The sequence below is a fragment of the Excalfactoria chinensis genome, chromosome 10, assembly GCF_039878825.1.
Source record: "Excalfactoria chinensis isolate bCotChi1 chromosome 10, bCotChi1.hap2, whole genome shotgun sequence".
Classification (NCBI taxonomy): Eukaryota; Metazoa; Chordata; class Aves; order Galliformes; family Phasianidae; genus Excalfactoria; species Excalfactoria chinensis.
In genome coordinates, this window is record NC_092834.1 from 8,775,078 (window position 1) to 8,794,833 (window position 19,756).

The window sequence follows — 19,756 nt, forward strand, 5'->3', positions numbered from 1 at the left end:
AAGTGATATTGAAAGCAGTGATCTTTATTTTCCCTTTTTCAGTCAGGTGAACAAAACAGGCCACGCAGCTCCACACAACTGCGCAATGTGACACACGTCATTCGGGTTCCACCTGAGCAGTTCTGTTACATCCAAACCCAGTTACATACACAGCCAAAAAGAGGAGCTGGAAACAGTTGTGCTATTCCGTTTTATCTTCTTCTTTCGCCTTCATAAAAAACTCGGGCTTGTTGACACACCTGTAAGCCAGCAGCTGGGGGACAATCCCATACATTATGTTCAGTATCAGAAAAAACTGTTTTGCTTCTTCGGGGACTCTGTAGATGTAAGGAGTTCGAGCGTGAAGAGAAGCACCAATATGGGAAAACTGAGCCTGTGGTGTGTGTACAATGTGTGTATTGGGAGGGGGAAGAAAAAAAGAAAAAAGAAAGTAAAGTTGATGGATATTTTGGAAAGGCAGCAAATTCCACATGCAATATGCATCTCTGTGACATTTTCCCAGCCAACCCTTTTATTCCTGAATTATCCTTCGTATGTTTGCATGGCAGTGAAAGGAAATTCACTCTGAACTAAGGTCATTCATGACTTGGTATAAGAGACAGAAAGGGAGCTATCAGTGACACGTGAGGAGGTGTATTTTATGCACGCAGTGGCACTGATCTTTACATCGTGTATGGGATTTCACCCTCGCTTATGGGTGATTATTCATACACTGGGCTCTGTAATCCTTCCCTGTGCATCGCTGCTGGGTGCCACGCTGGGTTTCAGCCCATAGGCGGGGGTGGGACTTGCAGCCACCTACCCAGGGACACCAGCGGGCGGCAGGCAGACGTTCTGAGCTGAGCTGGAAAATGAAAACTTGAAAGCCGAGTTGGTTTCTGTTCTGTTGGTTTGTTCCAGTGGTTGTTGGTTTTGGTTGTTTTTAATTCAGCCTTACAGATACAAATCGAAGTCCTGGTGATTTCAGAAAACAGGGGTAAAATTGGCCTTGGGTTTGGGATGGTTCTGAAGCGTAGGTTAAATTCACAGGGAAGGTGATATGCAAAGGCAGGCCTGTTGAGCTGGAGTGTATTTTTAGCATAAACAAACACTTAAAGATAGAAGTGTCAGAGCAGTTACTGTCTTTTGTCTCCATCTGTTACCTACTATTTCAAGCAACAGCTTGAAGTTCATGTTAACTATCGTGTGTCCAATCATTTATTTAATTACTTGGTAGTGAGTGAGATCTGAGGTGATGAACATCAATTTAATCTTAAGCAGAGCAAGAGAAAGGGACAGCAGGATGCCAGTACTGCAGAGTACCCAATGGCCAAATGGCACCCTTAACTTGGGCTTCAGTTCTCAGCAAAGCAGGAAGTGAAACAGTGCAGGTGCTTTAATACACACCTCTCTGGCAAAGGGCTGTAACTTTATTGTAGTTGTTGGTTGTTGGTTTTTGTTACCCTGCAAACAAGAAAGCCCTCCAGCCAGGGAAGAAGAGTCTGGAAAAAGGTTCCCTCTAATACAAATGAAAATGAAACAAAGAAATTATAACTGATTTTAGGAGGTCTTGGATCAGATCTTATGTGCCTAAGGGATGTCATCTAATGGAACAGGGAGAGTAACCTAGCAAAATATGTTCCTTTGGTTTAGTTCTCTTGTAGATCAGAGGCACTGCAGAAAGAAGCCACTGAAAACTGCAGAACTGAGGAGAACAGTTCTATGGAGGGGTAAAGAAAGACCTGTATCTTGGACAGTATTAAGAAGTAGGCTGCAAAAAACTGGTGTGACAGATGAGACGGTGGGTTGTGGGTAGCAGGGGTTTGTGTGGCTCTTAAATCGCTTCACGTGCAGCTCACTTGTGCAGGTCAACACCAGGTTTTTCAAGTTCTCAGAGACTACTCAAACCCTGATAATCAAAGCTCTGGCACTTTGGTGCTTTGGCATTGAAGTCTGAGTGTCAGTAACAACCGTTTAAGCTGAGAGCGATGTGTAATTCTGAAGCAAGAGGAATGTTTAGTTTTGCATGTGAAAGGGCAGGTACTTTGAGAGGGTCTTCATTTGGATGCATCATATGGCATTTTGAGACATGTTTTTTGCAGGAAGTACGTATTTCCTAATGATAGGAATAAAAACAACTGAAATGCCAGCATCCCACATCTGTAGGAGCAGTGTTCATTCCTGGGGTCAATGCCCCATTTCTATCACTAATTGTTTACCTGGTTTTGGACCTTTGCTCATAACAGAAGGCAAAATCCATTTCAGTACTGCAGTTATTTTGATCATCAATTGCCAGCATTTTCACCTGATGGTACAAACCCAAAATGTGCCTCTCCGAGTAACAAAAAAAAAAGCCCCCTAGAAAGGTGCCTTTGGTCCATTATGTCACATCTTTCTTCCTGAGTTGCTCAGAGTTCATGAAGTCAAATCAAGTGAATCTTTTCCTGCTGTGGGATGACTGAAGTTCATTTTGCTGTGCATCGCAGTTAAAAGTACAAAAAAGCAATAAAAAACCCAAAGCTTTACAAAATGTTTTTGAATCAGAAGGAAATGTGAGGAGTTGACAACAACATACAGTTCCCATAATCGATTAGATTCTGTCAACCCACCAAGTTTCGTACATAGCACAGGGCTTCAAAGAATGAAGTGGGAAATTTTGAGTCAAAAACAACACTTAGAAAGATTTCTTTTAAAAAACAAAACCAGATCCTCCAGTCTGCGGGTCTGAGTTTGTAGGTAGGTTTGTAAGGTGGTGACAGTCAGCATACTTTGCCTTCTAGTTTATTTCACAAAGGGCGCATTAGACATTGAAGAAGCAGTTCCTAACCTGCCAGATGGGGGAGCGCATGAAGCCTGAGCAGTCTGTCAGTAGAGAAAGGTCCCTGCCACTGCCTTGCCTACCTTAGCTACTAGCTTGGGCGTTTTTAGGTTAGATTTGGGCCAGACACAGCTCTATAATTTTTTTTTTAATGTCTTTTGAATATGTTTGTTGGATTCTGTTCTGATATAATTTGGTGATTCGAGATTATCTGTACATTGTTGGATAAAAATGTCATTCTCTGTGATAGCAGCTGACAAATGGAAAGTAAGCTGTCACTGCCCCCATCCTTAGTTAAGCTGGATTGCAATTTGTACCCATGAATGTTATCTCTGCAACAGGGAACAAAGTATTGGTCTATGTTTGTCTAACAACAGTACTTCATTTACCCTTACTGCTGTGTCTCAATGTTCTCATTATTGTTAGAGCACTGTGTGCATATTTTCCTGTGTTGGCTGGATACTCAGAATACATTTCCTGCATACAGGACAAATCAATTATTTGTCACCATCTCAGCTGTGGATGTTTATCTGTACAGTGTGAGAGGTAGTTTATTACTGCTTGTCAGGTTCTTTTTCTTTTGGTCAGTCTTAGAACCACCAGCACTGAGAGCTGTTTAAGAGAACCCAAACAGAATGAGTTCAGTATGATCACTGGTATGTCTTTGGCAACAGCACTGTGTCTTAATGTCACTGTGGTTCCCAGAGTTACATTAACATCCTCAACCAGTAATATCCATTCGGTGGTACTGGTAGCTACTTGTTCCACTTGTGCTTTTCAAACCACTGATCTGGCAATCCAAACCCACTGTTAGAACTTTGGGACAGGTTTCCTTCATAGTCACAGCTAAAGAATGTGTGGCGCTTAATAAGGTTTGCATTTTCCCAATGGAATGATTCAGTAGAAAGAGAAAAGTCTACCAAGGCAAGAATGCAGTCAAATATAAAATAAGCTTGGGACTCCATTCCTTCAAGTTAGTTTTTCATAGATATAGAAGATGATCTGTGTTAATATGGCATAAAACCACCATGGCAAGGTCAAGCCCTGCTCTCCTTATATATTCCGTAGTTCTCTACTTATTAACTACTAGTTCAAGAGTGAATATTTTATAGAGAAATACCTGAGCTAGTCCTCCAGCATGTATAAGGGTTAAATCAGGCATCCAGGAACAACCAGGCACCAGTAGGCCATACAAAGCAATCACGTAGTATGGCACGGAGTAGAACATGTATGCCAGCATCTGCATTTTAAACACAAATATTAGTTCCTTTGCAATATGAGGGAGGTGCATTAAAAATTAGCCAGCTGTTGACTGAAGAATTGAGATTATTCAGAACTTTGTATCTAAAACCTCTTTGAGAAAAGAGGATGCTGTTGACTGGATCCATATACCCCGAGGTCCCAACCAGTATCAATGGCTGTTGTCTCTGCCTGATCCAAAACCTATTTATCCCAGGACATGTTTTCCTTCTCATACTGCTTTCCATCTTGAGATCATGCCAATAAGCATGGCTTCACCTAACTCACCATCCAGTACATCCACTGGATGCTATCTAATGTCCATTTGCTAACCCCCATAGTGCTTTCTGTTTTAGAATGAGATATTTGAAGCCACCCCTTTTTCCAGAAAGAACCTGTCCTTGTCTGAATGAGTCTTTGTATCACTTCAGGACCTTATTGCAGCAGCCAGGGTTGCAAAAGAATGGCAACTTTGCAAATCTTACAAAACTGAAGCAAACATTTATGTAACTAGGGCTGATAGGAGGCACCGTGATTCAAGGAGCATGGCACTGGTGACAGAAGCACAACATGAGCTTAAGGAACCTAGTTCTCCTGCACCTCTTTTTGCTCCATTATGCCAGACTGAAAGTCTGCTTCCTCCATCTAAGGGAGGGTAATGATTATAAAAAGCATGCAGATCTATCTCGTGAAATATATTAAGTCTGAGTAATTAGGATGTGTAACTCTAAGTAACAGATCTGAATCAAGGTTAAGGTTATCACAATGAAGAGCTGGTATCTGTCAGGCTGTTTAGTAGGAAATACAAAATGCTGTTTATCTTGTCATAAACAAATACTTCCTTTCTTGATCTTGTCATCTGTGAAACCCATGGTGTCATCTTTGTGCCAGGTAACAAATCACTTGGTAACACTCTATGCTTTCACAGTCAATGCTTTACCTGAAGCTTAGGATAGGCAGCAGGATCTTTTATATAAGGCTCGTGAAGTTGGATATAAAGCCGGCAGAGTTCAGCAGGGCAATCCAGAGCAATCTAAGAAGAATTTTTAAAACTTCTCGTGAACAAAGAACCTCCAAAACGAGCTAAGCTGACACCTGGTAGCAGCACTAACGATCTGGGAGTGGGCTGAAGTGCTGCTCCCTGGGAGACTTGCTTAGCATCTGTTCCAAAGGTGATTCCTTTGATCACTAACGTATAGAGGGGGGGGGAAAAAAGAAGGCTTGAAATGCAGTCTCCTCTCAGGTGCTGCTCAGGGAGGTGGTGAGGAAATGCTCACTGCATGCCTGAAAAATTTTGGCTGGAGGAGAATTCAATCACTGGGTTATGGTGTAGTAAATAATAATTATTATTGTTACTGCTTTGGTCTGATAACCAAACTTCAGTCCCATGAGTGAGTTTTTGAATGGAAATTTGCTCAAAGAGTGGGAAGAGACTTCTGGTTAAGCACCCAAGTTTAGGGTAGCAAGCTACAGATGTAGTCCGAGAAAAGAGCTGCACTGTGACAAAGTAGCAGTGGAGAGCAATGCAGATTCCAAAGACGAGTGTAAATTAAAAACAATGATTTTTAAAGGGAGTAGCAGAGAGAACTGGATTTTACATTCCTGTAGAGTGAGCAAAGTTCCCAATAAACAAAATCCAGTTCCAAAAGTAGTTACGTTTCACAGGATTCCTTAAAACACCTACTACAAAAAAATGACTTTTCTAGAAGGAGTAAGCAATCTTTATCAAGAGCTGTCTCAGTAAGACTTGCAGCAAGGCATTATTAATGTGTAGTTACCAGCAGGGCTGAGCATGACTTTTGCACAGCTGAATGTTATGTGTATTTGTTGTGTGACTTTGACAAGGAATAGAAAGATTTACAAGAAATGGATATTCCTCCCTGTTCTTTTCCAACACGAGCATCCAAGAAGAAGGTCTGGGTGTGTTCTAATATATTATACTTTCTTAGCACTTTCTTAAAATCATGGTTCCTGCAGCTTACATGGAGATGTTCAGTGGATCTCTGCAGAAGTAAGGCCAGTGAGCTGTTCCCGTTTTGGTTATGTGGAAATATACAGAAATGACCACACACAATAAAGAAAAAGAAAACAACAGGTTATTCCTCATAGGAAATGAAGAAGTGGGACTACAGATTAAAGGTAGATGCTAGAGCATGAGATAATCCTTCCCACTGCAAAACTGCAGGTGAAACAGCAGATTAGCCAGCATGAGTAGTGCTCCAGAGTTATACGTAAGAAAGGATCTGCAACAAGTTAAAAGGAAAAAAAGAAAAGGGAAAAATAAAGTGAGTTTTTTCGAGAGGCAATTATATGGAGAAACAGCAGAAGATGAGTGTAATGTGAGGAGCAGGACTGCAGCAGGGCAATCGGCACTAGGTCAAAGATGCTTAAACATCTGAACTCTGGTCACTGGATGATACACAGATTCCTTTCTGCTTAAGACAGAAGGCGTTTGCTTTACAAAGAACTGGATTGGTCTATGACTGAATTTATCTACTTCAACAAGCATTTTCAACACTGACTCATTCCCTCTGAAATTTTAGTTCAGTCGAGTGTTCTTAAAACAAACACAAAACCAAATCATGCTTAGTAAGCAGAAACAGCAGCAGGTTTTTTCTGTTTGGAGTTGGGTGTTTTTTGTGGAGTTTTTTCTGCTTGGTTGTTTTTTTCCTCTGACATAGAACGAGTTAATTTTGTCTCCTACATAACTCGAACGAAGTATCTCTTTATAAAAACACAGACTTAATTTAGTTGACTTACCTCGGTGGTCTTGAACATAAATGCAACTTTAAATCAATCAAAACAATTTTGTCCCATTGATCTGCACCTGGGATGCTATTTACTCCTGTAACTGTGTGCATAGTTTCTTCTGAAAAACATACTTTACATATGGTAAAATGGAGAAGCAAAGAACCAATAATTATCCTAAATATCAGTTCATGTACCTAAGGCCTATTCCAGTCTTGAAAATCAAGAAATTTTCCTTGACTGAACTGTACACATTTTTTCCACACAGCTGCAAAAATATCTCATTTAGAAAAACGAGTTTGAAATTTTGACTGAAAATTCAAGGCCATAATATTGAAATAGCTTCAACTTACCATGCCCCTGAATATGCAGAACCCCGCTGCTAGAATGAGATAGGCAGCTAACATTAAATCTAATGGTCGTCTTAAGAGTCCTTTCTTCTGAACTTCCTGAACCACCTGCAATACAGAATGCATTTAATACATCCCAACTCTGCCTGACGTGTGTTTAACTCCAGATCGTTCACCACAAGAAGGTTCAAGCAGCGAAACATTGTGATAGAAGCACTTCACAGTTACGTTACCTTATTTTTCCACTGATTTCAGGGACTAAAAGTTTTCTGCATCTGAGAAGGATACGATGGGCTTGATAGTATGTAGTCAGAACTAGTCTGAATATACTCTAGAAATGGATGGATCCAACTGAAGCCATTTCAGTAAGGATCAGTTAACTTTAAAGCAACTTAAATAACAGCACTTTAACCCTGAACTCACTTCAGTCTTTAAAGCAGTATTACAGACTTCCTTTAACGTCGCATCTATTGTTAATTGAAATGTAGAAAAGCTTTAGAAGTGTTGGTTTATTATCTCAAACATTTGAAATTGAATCCAAGGACTGTTTGGAGGGACAGCAAAATGAGGGCTCGCCTCATCAGTGACAGTGAATGCTTATTTTCAGCAGCCTGGGATGCTACTGATATTAAAGGAAAGTGGATGAAAAAAAACACATTTCTGTGGTCTCTGCTGAGATCAGTGAACAAATAATATATCCAAATATGTAAGGCAGGAATAGCCTCAGAGCAGGAATCCCTTAGAGCACGTGTGTGCCCATGAGAGCTGATCACTCTACGGTACCAAAAGCTGTTTGGAAATCTAACAAGGAGGATGGCATGGAGGAACCAGAGCGACTGCTTTGCCTGCTTGGTAGGACATATTAGACTCGTGGAAACCATTCTAGGTACAGTTTCAGCACTGCGTATTCACGGACAACATGGTAAGCACATCAGAATGTCTTTGTAGTTCAGAGGGAGAACTTCCCCATTTATATGTGTTAGTCATTTCCTCTTCCTTTTTATTTGCCATGTGTTGGCATGCACACAGCAAAAGAAAAACCTGATCTCCTTCCTGTCGTATACTTGTGGAATTGTCTCCAAAAGCACAAAACAATAATTAGGATGTAGAGGCACAGTTAAAAGCACTCGAGATTACAATAAAAGCCCTAAAGGAGGAGAACTAATTTGCAAGCTCAGTTCCTGGGCAAGAACTGTAAGATCTGCACTGTAGTTTCACAGAAATAAGGCTGTTTGATACACAGGCTCTAAGAAAGAGATGGCCTATTTATTTTATTCCTTTTTTTTAATCTTTTTCAGGTAAAAAACTGTTACTAGGCAGTATTTAAAGTACCTTTATTAATGTTGCTACTCATAAATACATGCAAATTATATATATATATATTCTAATATTTATTCATGTGAGAGTCAAAGACTTCCCAGGGCTGCTGAGTTAAATCATTATCAGATATAAGCTACAACATGGACATTCCACTTAGTCTAAGTCTGAAGCACATACACATTTCTATATATATACTTACAGGCATCACTCCTTCCTGTCAAAAGGTACATTACTGAATGTATATTTTTACTGTGGTTGCAAAACTACCACAAATTTTGGTGCAGTGCTGATTTGTGAAACAGCCAAGGTGCAGAAATGAATGCACCTTTTTTCTCTATGTCTACACTCAGCAAAATAGAAATGAAAAGCTTAAGAAGGAAAAAAGATGCACTTTACTGTCAGAGCTCAGCTGCACAGAAGTTTTACACAGAAGAGTCACATCAGCACATGCTGAAATGAATGAGGTGCTGAGCACAGCGGCTGGGCAGAGATAACCTGCTACCGGGCTCCTGCTTACTGCAAACAAAACTGACCTCTGCACAGGTCCTGCCAACACTGCTGTTTCTTTTGTGCGGTAAGGAGGCGTGCAGGCACACTGAGCATTTTCTCTGGCTTCCAGGAAAAGGCATTTTCTATAACCTGTGAGGGGCTCCTTGCGTGCTCAGATTTAAGGAACAGGAATCATCTTTTGAGCTGTCTGTAGAAGTCAGTCCCTCCAGAATTCATGTACGAATCTGAATTTACGTGCTTTAATTTTGTTAATGAATTTTAAATTCCATTAACCTGTTCCCTGAGCCGATACACTTGAAGATAATCCGCTGGGCTTTGTAAAATAGCGCAGCACAGTTTGCTTTGATTCTAAATGAGGACGTAACTCTTTTCCTTTCCTACGCACCACTTCTATTAAAAAACACCCAACATTTGATCATCTCCTCCCTGACGGTTTGTTTTGTTGCTTTGCTTTTGTTTGGCTTTTATTTATTTATTTAACTTAATGGTTTATCCTAGCATTACAACAATGAATATTTTGACCATCAGAACTGCATCTGTTGCTTCCATGTAAGTGTTCTTCTCTATATTTGCACTATCACACTTTAAGGCACTACTAAAGTATCTACCTAAATCTATACTGCCTGCATGATAGCTGAAGCAGTTCAATCTTTCAGCTATTGGATCTTTTGAAAGAAAACTATTTCCAGGATTCACAATGAATCTAAAAACGAAATGGCTGGGCAAGGTTTGGTGGCCTCAGTGAAAAGAATGAAGACCTTTTTTCTTTATGGCCTTCTAAGGAAAGGCAGTTCAGCTTCACAAGAAAGGATTCACTTAAAAGTGTGCTGCTCAACTTTCAGCTCACCGGCTTCTTATTCACTCTCTTTTTGAAAGAAAATTTAGAAAGTAAGTTTCCCTGGCTTATGTACCAGTATCAGACCTGAGTAAGTGGTTGAACTCCCTGTGAGCACAGGAGACATGGCTATATTTCAGCAAATGAGCAACCTGTCACATGCTGCCTATTCTAGCAATTTCTGCAGTGTTTTCTTTGCTAGGAAAACAAACTGAAACCTTCACCCATCCTTCGTGCAAACAATGTTCTCACTAATACATTCAACAAAAGTCAATGCTGCGTTTAATTCCACTTAACTTCTTCTAACAGATACGCTTCTGGCTGATATTTACTGACAACTTTAAGTAAATCAGCTCAGATTTCCATGATATGGGATCTGGTCTCCTACAAGATCATGCAGGAGAGTAGAAGGGAGTTTGGCACATCCAGTCCTCCTGATTTGCCTTTAAGAAGGATTTGCCCCAAAGGCTCGACACAGCCCATAGCTTATCTTCAAACTTCAGGAGATACGAGCGTCTGTCTATGTTCCTTTTTAGTAAGACAGTGCATAAGCCATTATTGCGTATTTTTTTATTGCTCAGTTATTTCATTACAGACCAGCTATTAAATTCAATGGCAACAGCCTAAGCAGCTTGTAAGTAAAGGTGTTCTTTACAATCTTTTTTGGAAACATGAAGTGTGGAAACAATTTTATACCACTGAGCTAATATCTTACTTCTAAAATCTAATGTTGCAGAATACACACACACACGCAAAAAGGAAGGAAATATTTAAATTACAAGAAGTCTGTAGGTCTTCTACAGAAGAATATTTTGCTGTAGAAGGTCTCTAAGGATTTTGTGGCACAATATGATGTTGGTATATATTAATGTTTCCATGAGTGAAGGAACTGAAACAGTCAAAAACTGAATAAATAGAGGGAAGTAAAAACATTTCCTTTATATATGAGTCTTTTGCTTTAAACATGAGATAATTTTGCTATTCCTTTATCCCACCATAATGATATGTTCTTGTAGCACAGGTATATTTGCAGTGTCTACACAGCCTGGCAGCAATTGTCATAACAGTGAATAACTACAAAGCATTCCTCTGTCACTGAGGTACCTTGAAAACTCCATAGAGACAATATATATATATATATACACAGAGAGATATTTGAGTTTTTCTAACAGTAACCAATGCTTAAACACAATAATATTACCTTGACTGGAGTATCATGAGTTGCTGAAGGTTGGTTATAAATTCGGAACCCAGCCCATATGGGAAGGCAAACATATGGTATGCTCAAGAAAAAAGCAGGACACACTTTTGTTCCATATTTTCCTGTTAGAAAAAAAATGATCATAAGAAGAATTTGTGATATGTGCTGAATCCTACATATCGTATTCGATATCGAACCTGAAGCAGCTATGGTAGTGTAGACATGAAACACTGGAAGCTGCTGTTAAAGCAAAGCAAATCTAGAAAATCGTGTACTCAACACTGATAGTCACAGGGGAGGCAGAACCTATCAGACAGGAAGGCATGTCAGAAATCAGACTTTTCTGGAGGAAACAGGAAACCACGTCAGTGACTCTGCACTAGGTAATCCTACAGGACTAGAAGGCTGTGAACTCTCCTATAGGAACCTACTTCAAATAGAGACTACGCTTTGGAGAGGGAAAAAAAAAATAAAAGAAAAAAAGGGAAATTTATTTCTTAAGATCTGGTATGTTGTGTATTTTCCAATGTCCTCTAAGTGGGGGCACTTTAAGGTACCACCTGCCAGAAAGAAATGATGTGAATACTTAAGTTACAGTTGTAACATCTAGCAGTTATGCAATCTTAAGCATGGAAAATGTTAAATTTATTTTGAAAATCGAATAACTTTCAGACTTTATTTTGTTAAAGGTGATTTGGATGCCCCTTACGCTGCTTGAAAGTCGGAATATTAACTAAATTAGCAATTTTCTGCAAAATAAGATTTATATTATTTACTTGGATACTTGCTTAAATTAAACCTAACTTGGATGAAAGACTTACGGGCATAGCAAAATACAGTACTAATAGTTTTGCTTAAGAATGTGAATCAAAGCAATGGCTTTTTATATTTCATATTTAAATGTTGAAATATTCTGCCTCTGTTACTGATAGTCCTGAAACTCGTCTTTCATTTTATAATAGACAGGAAGACTTGTAAGACTTAGACTTAAGACTTAGACTGCAGCAAAACAGAAATAACTCGCAGCTAAACTCTGAAAACATTTCACAGGAAAACTGTAGTTATACAATTACATCCTTACCCACAATGTTTCCAGGCATAAAGACAATGATGCTCATGAAAATGGAACCCAGCCAGTAAAGGCCAATGGTTCTATAGCTTTGTCTGTTAAAAATAAAAAATAAAAAATAATATAAATATAAAAACATAATTTTTGCACTGTCCCTAAAAATCCACTACCCCAAATCACCTTCAAATGTTCTAAGATTGCTGTGATTGTGTCCTAGCAAGCAAATATTTTAAGATCTGCCCCACACGACAGTACTGGATTCTTGTTCTGAGATAGGAACTTAGAAGAATACTAAACTCCTGCCTGAGCAGGCTATTGCATGAATAGTACAGGATCTGCTCATACTTAGTTGTTTGTCATTATGTTTCATTCATCTGAAGGCTGACTGTGTGATTTTGCATGTCATATGTAATGCGAATACGATAAAGTAATTATTTATTATCTGAATTCTGGTGATGCTTCTATTGCCAGTGTGTACATTAGCCTCTGGAGTTCAGTTTATCTTCTCAAACTTTCTTCAACAGAAATAAAGAACTGCTAGAAAGGGCTACTGCCTCCTAGGCTGGGTGATTCTAAAATGGAGAGAGTGCATCATACTGCTAAACCATACAGTGCTCTTGCCATAAATATGCTAATGGGGGCAAGATATCTCATGGTTTTAAGCACAGTCTTTTGCTTTCTACTAACACAAAGCACATAGATGGACTATGGTCAAGGAGATAAACCATAGCTCAACAGATTTGCTGGTCTTACTAAGCTGAGAGATAAGGCAACTTGGAGAGGGTACAGTTCTGAAAGTAATGGTGTTTTAGTAGTGTTGCTTTAGCCTATGACATCAAGCAGTCCTGAAAGAAAAATCTAAATGCTACATAGAAAAGAAAGCCCTTTGTAGATTAAATGAGAATGCGAGCAAAGTAAATATTACACAAATCAAAATGACTTACTCCCAAGCAATAGCTGCCACCATCAGAAGATACATCAGATAATGAACGGAGCCATCCCAATAGCAAATCACGTGGCCATACGCAGTGTTCAGATATGGTTCACCCTAGGGAAAAGTTATTTTAAGAATCATGCAATGATTCAAGAATAACCAATTAATAAAGAATAGCAGGAAACGATCTGAGAAAATTAACTGATGATCTTTCAGTTCAGGGCTACACTTTTGGACTGTCAATAAAGATGTTTCCAAGCACAAACCTGATTTAGTAAGGATCAAGTATAACAAAATCAGTCATGTGGTTACAGAACAGAGTGCAAGATGGAAGGGAAAACTACTGTGTATGATCGTCATCATCATTGTTCTGCTATGCTATGGAAATATTACTTTGCTGTATTTGAATGAGAAAAGCAACAAAATAAAGATACATTTAACAAGTAACAAAGATACATCTGGCAACCTAGAGATCTACAGCAGTACTGAACATGTTACTGATGCCAACAGGAAGCTTTGTAGATCCCGACTCACTCCACACTAAGGCTCGTGGAACCTTTTCAGTGACTTCAGTGACTTTCAAAGCAAGATCTTCCTGAGCTATTTTTGGTGGACGTTGCTACTCAGCAGCCAACAGATTCTGCTGACAAGGTGTTTGGCACCATCATTTTTTTTAACTCTACTTTAATTCCACGTATTAAAGTAATTAAGCAAAAACAAAGGAGCGAACTTATTCCCTTCTTAGTAAAGTGTTTAGATATGGCAACACCCATCCACTCTGTGTGTTGACTACGGTTTTCAGCAAACGTTTTCCATCCATATGATGGCCACGTAAGTTAATACAGAACAGCATTACTTCAACTAAGATAAATACTGTTGGAGTTGAAAGGGATGTTAATTTTCCAAATGAGTCAGTGATTTCAAGTCAATGAAAGTTTTGTCCATAACAGCAATTAAACAGGTGAGTGACCAAATATAACAAGGTCCCGTTGAACATGCAGGAGGCTGATTTTCTGTAGCGAATACTGGAACAAGTTATTCATATTGAAGATTATGTTTATATTTGTAAGCCAAGCAGTCGTTTACCTCTCTCAAGTAATGAGTCATGAATCCATCAATAATTCCATCCTGTTCCAGCCCAATTATTAGATTCACTACACTGGTAAAGGCAAATACTGCATAAACTGTAAGAAGAATGAAGAAAATGAATTAAAAACAAATCAAAATAACATTTAGAAGTGTACAAAGACTTGAAGTCATGCAGTCACCTCACAACCTAAAAAGAACAGTCAAGCAGAGATCTACTAAATGATATGCATCTACTTTGAGTTACAGATATTTAACATACGTACAACATGACAATTTCACATCATTTTTCATGTTTTTCAATAGTCAGTAGCACAGGAAGTTCTTAGAAAGCTTTTCAAAGGAATGTGAAATCCCACGGAGCTGAAGGCACAGCCCCATGAATCTCTATGGAAAAATCAGCATTTCCAGGAGGCCACAAGTATGCTTAAAAAAGGAGGAGGAGAAGAAAGCATAACTTGCTGTTTTGAGAGGAGAACAATGCAACAGCATTAGCCCCTGCAGTGCATGGGGGACCTATCCAGCAAGGCAGAGTGTCATTCATAGTCACTCATCTGAGACAGGAAACTTTCTTATGTTAGGCTTTTCATTTCCTTTGACATCTGTGGTAACTGAGAGTTCCCAAACTCACTCAGAACACTGCAGGACAGATGCCTACGAGTTGTAATGAGGAGGAAGACAGAAGATAAATACAGGAAGCTCATGTGCTGCTTCACCTATGGTGCACTGTTGCAAAATTTCCAGCTTAGAGAAAACTGAGCCAGCCAAAGCCACAGCTGCAGGTTTTTTTTGCTCCAAGGTAATCTAAAAGTAAAGTTTCCTTTCAGAAAGTAATTGATATCTCCATTGTTTGATGGCAAAGTGTAAGAATAGAAATGTATTGAATGAGTTCTGAGGACGTGGTTAAATTTTAAAGCTGAAACAATCACCATATATTATCCTTTACAAAAATCGATACCTTCTGAATCCAGCTCCCACGTTATCAAGACTTACCATAAAACAGCGGATCTTTTGGTGGTTTTCTTTTGACAAGAACACGAGCCAACAAAGCAATAAAAAGCAGAACCAGTAATCCAACTGCAACGATAGACCAGGAGCTGTAAAAGAGAAACGGGGGTTAAAAGAGACACAGGGCAAAGAGGTAGAATTGTGCTTCTTCAGTTTTTCTTCCCAGCTGTTCTCAAATGACAGGCCCACTCTCACATGTACATACTCTTAAAGTAATTGCTTTTAATACTGAAAAGGTTGTTTGATAAGTCCATCTTGTCATAGGATTCATTTTGTAGTTTTGCATGATTTATGGGCCTGTCTTTTTACATGTCATTATCTAAAAAAAGAAAATACAAAAATAGCTAGATAAACAAAACGTCCAGTAGTCTGGATTTGTCCAACAGAAATCAGTTTTCTTACTGCTGTCTGCAAAAATAAATAGAAATGACGGAAAACACAAAGGCCAATGAGATGCGAAAGTCACAAACGTAGAGATTTCAGGGCCGAAAAGGACCATCAGGGACATTCAGCCTGACCTCAGCAATCACTGACCTAGCCTAGAAACTACATATTTGCAAGTAAAGCGCATCAGTTTCACGGGCTAAGAGCAGCAGCGTAGAGCACTTGTGATGGATCTAATTTCCAGTCTTGGAAGTGCTACAGAAGGGAGCTCAGGCCCTGTAAAGCAGAATTGCTTGAGGTGATGCAGGAACCAGCTCTCCAGGAGTAACACAGGTGCAATTGGTACTCGGTTCTGAGAAGACCCTCTTCTCAGTCCTCACTTTTGTGCTTGTGCACAGAGGAGAAAGAAGTAAAAAGAGAGAAAAGTTAGGTAAACTCCAGAAGCACCAGCTAAGAAATATCTGGCATGTGATTATACACTGAGTACCGCTGTGTGTATCCAGAAAACAAACAGATATAAGCAAACAATGCTGACTGTGGTGACTTCAGCCTCAGCGAAGCCTCGTTTTAAACTACTGAAAAGAAGTGCAAGAACCACTTTGGAATATACACCCGGATGCTTTCTGAGCCGTGGTGGGTGCTCCCAGCCCGCTGCCTTGCTTTATGGCTTCAGTCTTCTGCTGCTCCGCTCTACAGTGATGGATTTTTTCGTGCCATTACAGCCATCATAGCGACTTAGTGCTGTGGTTTATCAATTTGAAACAAACATTGGCACCGTATCACATAAGTCAGCACTTCTCCAGCAGCGAGAAACCAAGAGAAAAAAAAACAAACTAGGTTATGAGGCAGAAGGAGGCAAATGAGGAAGGAACGGAGGCAGCAAAGCCTTACAAACACGGGGCAACTGTCTGTGCAGCAAAGTTGCCCAACGCGTGGCTGTGAGCTCAGCAGGCAACGGATGAAGGGCTGCGCCCGCTGCCGTCCCTCGAGGCGGTGCCGGGCTGCGGGGCCGCTCGCATCGCTCCCGGGGCGGCTCTGCCCCCTCTCTGCCCCCGCTCCGCCGGCCCGGCCCGCTCAGCCCCGCGGCCGCAGCTGCCCTCGCTCCCCGTGCCGCCGCTAAAAATACCCTCCGGGCTTTCCCCTCGCCTCGGCTCACCTCACCTCAGCCGCCCGCTCCCCTCACACCCTCCGCCGCCCGCCTCACCTGCCGCCGGCCGCCAGGCAGTTGAAGAGGTACGTGACGGGGATGGCGGTGAGGGAGAGGACGAAGACGCCGGTGGCCGCCGAGGCGCTCATCCCGCGGCGAGAGGCGGCGGCCGCTCAGCGAGAGCCGCGCATCGTCCGCGCCGCCGCCGCCGCCCCTCAGCGCCTCCCGCCCCGCCGAGGGCCGCGCTCACGCGCCCGCCGCCCGCCGCCCGCCCCATCGCCCGGCGCCGCCCGCCGCCCCCTCCCGCCCCGCCGCCTCGGAAACCGGAGCCGCCCGTTGTTCCCCGGCTCTGGCGGCTGGGCGGGGGGAGCCCCGTCGGAAGGGGCAGCGGGGGAGGCCGTGGTGGAGCGGCGTCGAAGCCCGAGTCGAAGCGCGAGAATGCCGAGCGCCGGCACCGAGGGGAGCCGGGCTGTGGGCCGGCCGGGGCAGGTCCGTGTCAGAAACACAGCTAGAACTGCTGTCCGGATCCACCAGAAATGGGGCAGGGGAGGACAGCGCGGGCGGACCGGGAGATGGCCCCTGTCCGTCAGGAGGAGGATTTGCTGCGGCGTACGAAGGCTCCCAGTAAATACCTGAGGAGTTAGCACCAGGGGGAGGAAAGAGCCGCTTAATTTGTGGGACGAAGCCGTGAAGAAACTTTCAGTCATTTTCTGGAAGAGTTTTTTTTGGCTATGAGAAGTGAAGGGTCTGATTCTCCTAGACTAAGTCAAGGAAAAACAGGAGTCCAGTCTTAAGATGTCATTTAGTATAATAACATTCAGTAGACTATTTTACGTGTCCTTCTCTTAGAGAAAGGAACTTGGTGGCCCACCGTGTGTCTGTGCTCTGTGCATTGCACACAGACTGTTGTGTAGTTATGTCAAGTGAGAAAGGTCTAACGCCGATCCAAAGGAATAGGAATGGGTTAAACCAAACAAACGATCTGGTAAAAACATGATGCAACTCCTAAAAGTAATTTAGTCCACCCCGGTGTCAAAATTGCCATTGGATGAGTCAGGGCTAAATTTATCACCTCCAAATGCCTACCTTTCAATGCACAGCCGGTTTACTTCTCAAGCTCTCAAATGTATAGGCTGCCCAGTCCTGTGCAGCTGCCACTGTGCAGTCTCAAGATTCATGTCTCAAACTCTGCTCAGTTCCTGTGTCCGTACACTCAAATGCTATGTGGGAAACTTCTTCCTTAGCACTCTGCCAGCATATTCCAGCACTGATTTGCCCTGTGATTGCTTATCGGGTCCTATTTCAGCTTAAGTAAGGACTATCAGAGCAAATTGGGCATGGTAGACTAACAACAAATTGCCTGTAGAGGGGTTCACTGCTTGAATCTATTGTGTTAAGATCTACCAACTTCTCAGGAGAAGAAAAAAAATAATAGATTATGAACGTCTGCAAGCAGAAAAGACCCCTGAAAGGGAATGTTTGAAAGGCTTGTTTGAAGGGGCATGTTTTTTCCTTACATTTCTCATCTCTCACCATGTGGAGAAAGAGGCACTGAGTCTTCCTGCTTTGCTATTCCTTTCCAGCTTGGACAGAGGAACCCCTACATCCATCTCTAACTGCACTGAACATGTGGATTCCAGTATTCAAACCTTTCCACTACATACATCTTAATTTCTAGTAGCTGCAGATCTTTCTAATTCCAGTTTTGCTTCTCTATGCCAAAATATCCTGGCTTCTATTTCAGTCTTTATAAAGAAAATAACAACCCAAGCATTTTTGTTTCTGTAGCAAAGCAAAGCCACCAAACTGAACTTGTCCTCCAACAGCAGTGTCTAAAATCATTCTGTCAAGCAAAAGGTCAAGTACGGGACCTTGCCTCTTATCTCTTCAAAAAAGAAGAAATCTGTCATTATGGGTAAACCTGGTCAATTATATTCACATATTGATGTCGCAAAAGCATTTTTTTTTTCTTAGTTTTTCTTGAATGTTGTAAATGGTGCCATCTTCATGAGGCACATGGGTGCCATCATGCAACTTTTTAACTATCTAGCAATATCAGATGTCAGCTGAAGATTGAAAAACAAGTATACGCCACTTGAACGGCAGTGAAGAGCAGGAAAGCAAAATGGATTAAAAAAAAAAAAAAAACATGAAAATTTGGAGATATGAAGAAATTGCCCCAGAATTGTATTTTCTGATAACGTGATTCCTGAGGTTCTGGTTTTGTGTTTCACCTGAAAGGCAAGTTCTAAAGCTGCATAGTGTCAAAAGGGATGATCCTTCACCACACTCTAATGTTTCCATGTCAGAAATCAGAAGATTTTTGTCTAATGATCACTTTTAGATAGGTAGCTCAACTCTTTCTCAAGTGCCTCATTCCACAGGAAGGATTCCTCACTGGGAATCTCTGTCCTCAGCAACAAACCAGATCCAGATGTCTGGCCATCAGACTGGCAGTTCTTTACTCACAAGTGCTGTGCTGAGGACAATGCCAGCTTCTTGACTAGACCATTACTGGCTCAAGAATCAGTTATAACACGGAAGATGTTTTTCTTCATTCTGTCTACTAAATGGCAGCAGATCAGTCTTGTTGTCAGCACTTAGAAGGCATTTGTAAGCATGCCAGCAAAAGAATATTGTGGACTTAAATATGCCTGCTCATTAATGTTCAGCTTCAAAATAGGAGACTAACAGACCACTAGGACTTCGTGTCTACTTTTAGTCTGGGAAACAGCTCTTACATTTCATAACTGCCTCTAACACTGCAACAAATTGGAGGGCTTAACATTATATTGAGACACAGCTAATTGTATCTTGAATCAAAGTAATGGCATTAATCTATACAAATACAAGTAGGGTGAACCTTAAGCAAGCACATGAAGATCAATTCAGGGATTAAGAGACTCTATTTATAGCTCATGGAAGCATTGCTCATGTGTTCACATACAACACTGCCAAGCAGCAAAGTTTCATTGCATTATGATGCCAGCTACAAAATACCATCCCAGCTACAAAACAACTTGTGTCACTCAGTTTCACTGAAATAAGATGGTAGACTATTCAGAGTATATTCCCTTTATTTGCAAGTAAGTTTGGAAGGTAGTAGAAGTCAGTAACCAATTGAGCAG

The 19,756-nt window shown here is 41.2% G+C and overlaps 1 protein-coding gene across 3 annotated transcripts; it reads right to left on the reverse strand.

Moving 5' to 3' along the window:
- Nucleotides 1–4: 4 nt before the first annotated feature.
- On the reverse strand, nt 5–16,882 carry TM6SF1 (transmembrane 6 superfamily member 1). Of its 3 annotated transcripts, XM_072346028.1 has the most exons (10): nt 16,686–16,882; nt 15,083–15,186; nt 14,090–14,187; nt 13,014–13,117; nt 12,082–12,164; nt 11,001–11,122; nt 7,138–7,242; nt 4,977–5,069; nt 3,918–4,037; nt 5–373 (listed from the first exon to the last, which is right to left on the reverse strand). In XM_072346028.1, exons 1-10 carry the CDS (start codon nt 16,775–16,777, stop codon nt 182–184), a joined length of 1,113 nt encoding a protein of 370 aa, XP_072202129.1. In that variant the 5' UTR covers nt 16,778–16,882; the 3' UTR covers nt 5–181. The 3 variants fall into 3 exon arrangements, with proteins under 3 accessions (XP_072202129.1, XP_072202130.1, XP_072202131.1); XM_072346029.1 differs by lacking the exon at nt 4,977–5,069 and having other exon boundaries at nt 40–373; XM_072346030.1 differs by lacking the exons at nt 5–373; nt 4,977–5,069; nt 7,138–7,242; nt 11,001–11,122 and having other exon boundaries at nt 3,806–4,037.
- Between the last annotated feature and the right edge of the window lie 2,874 nt (nt 16,883–19,756).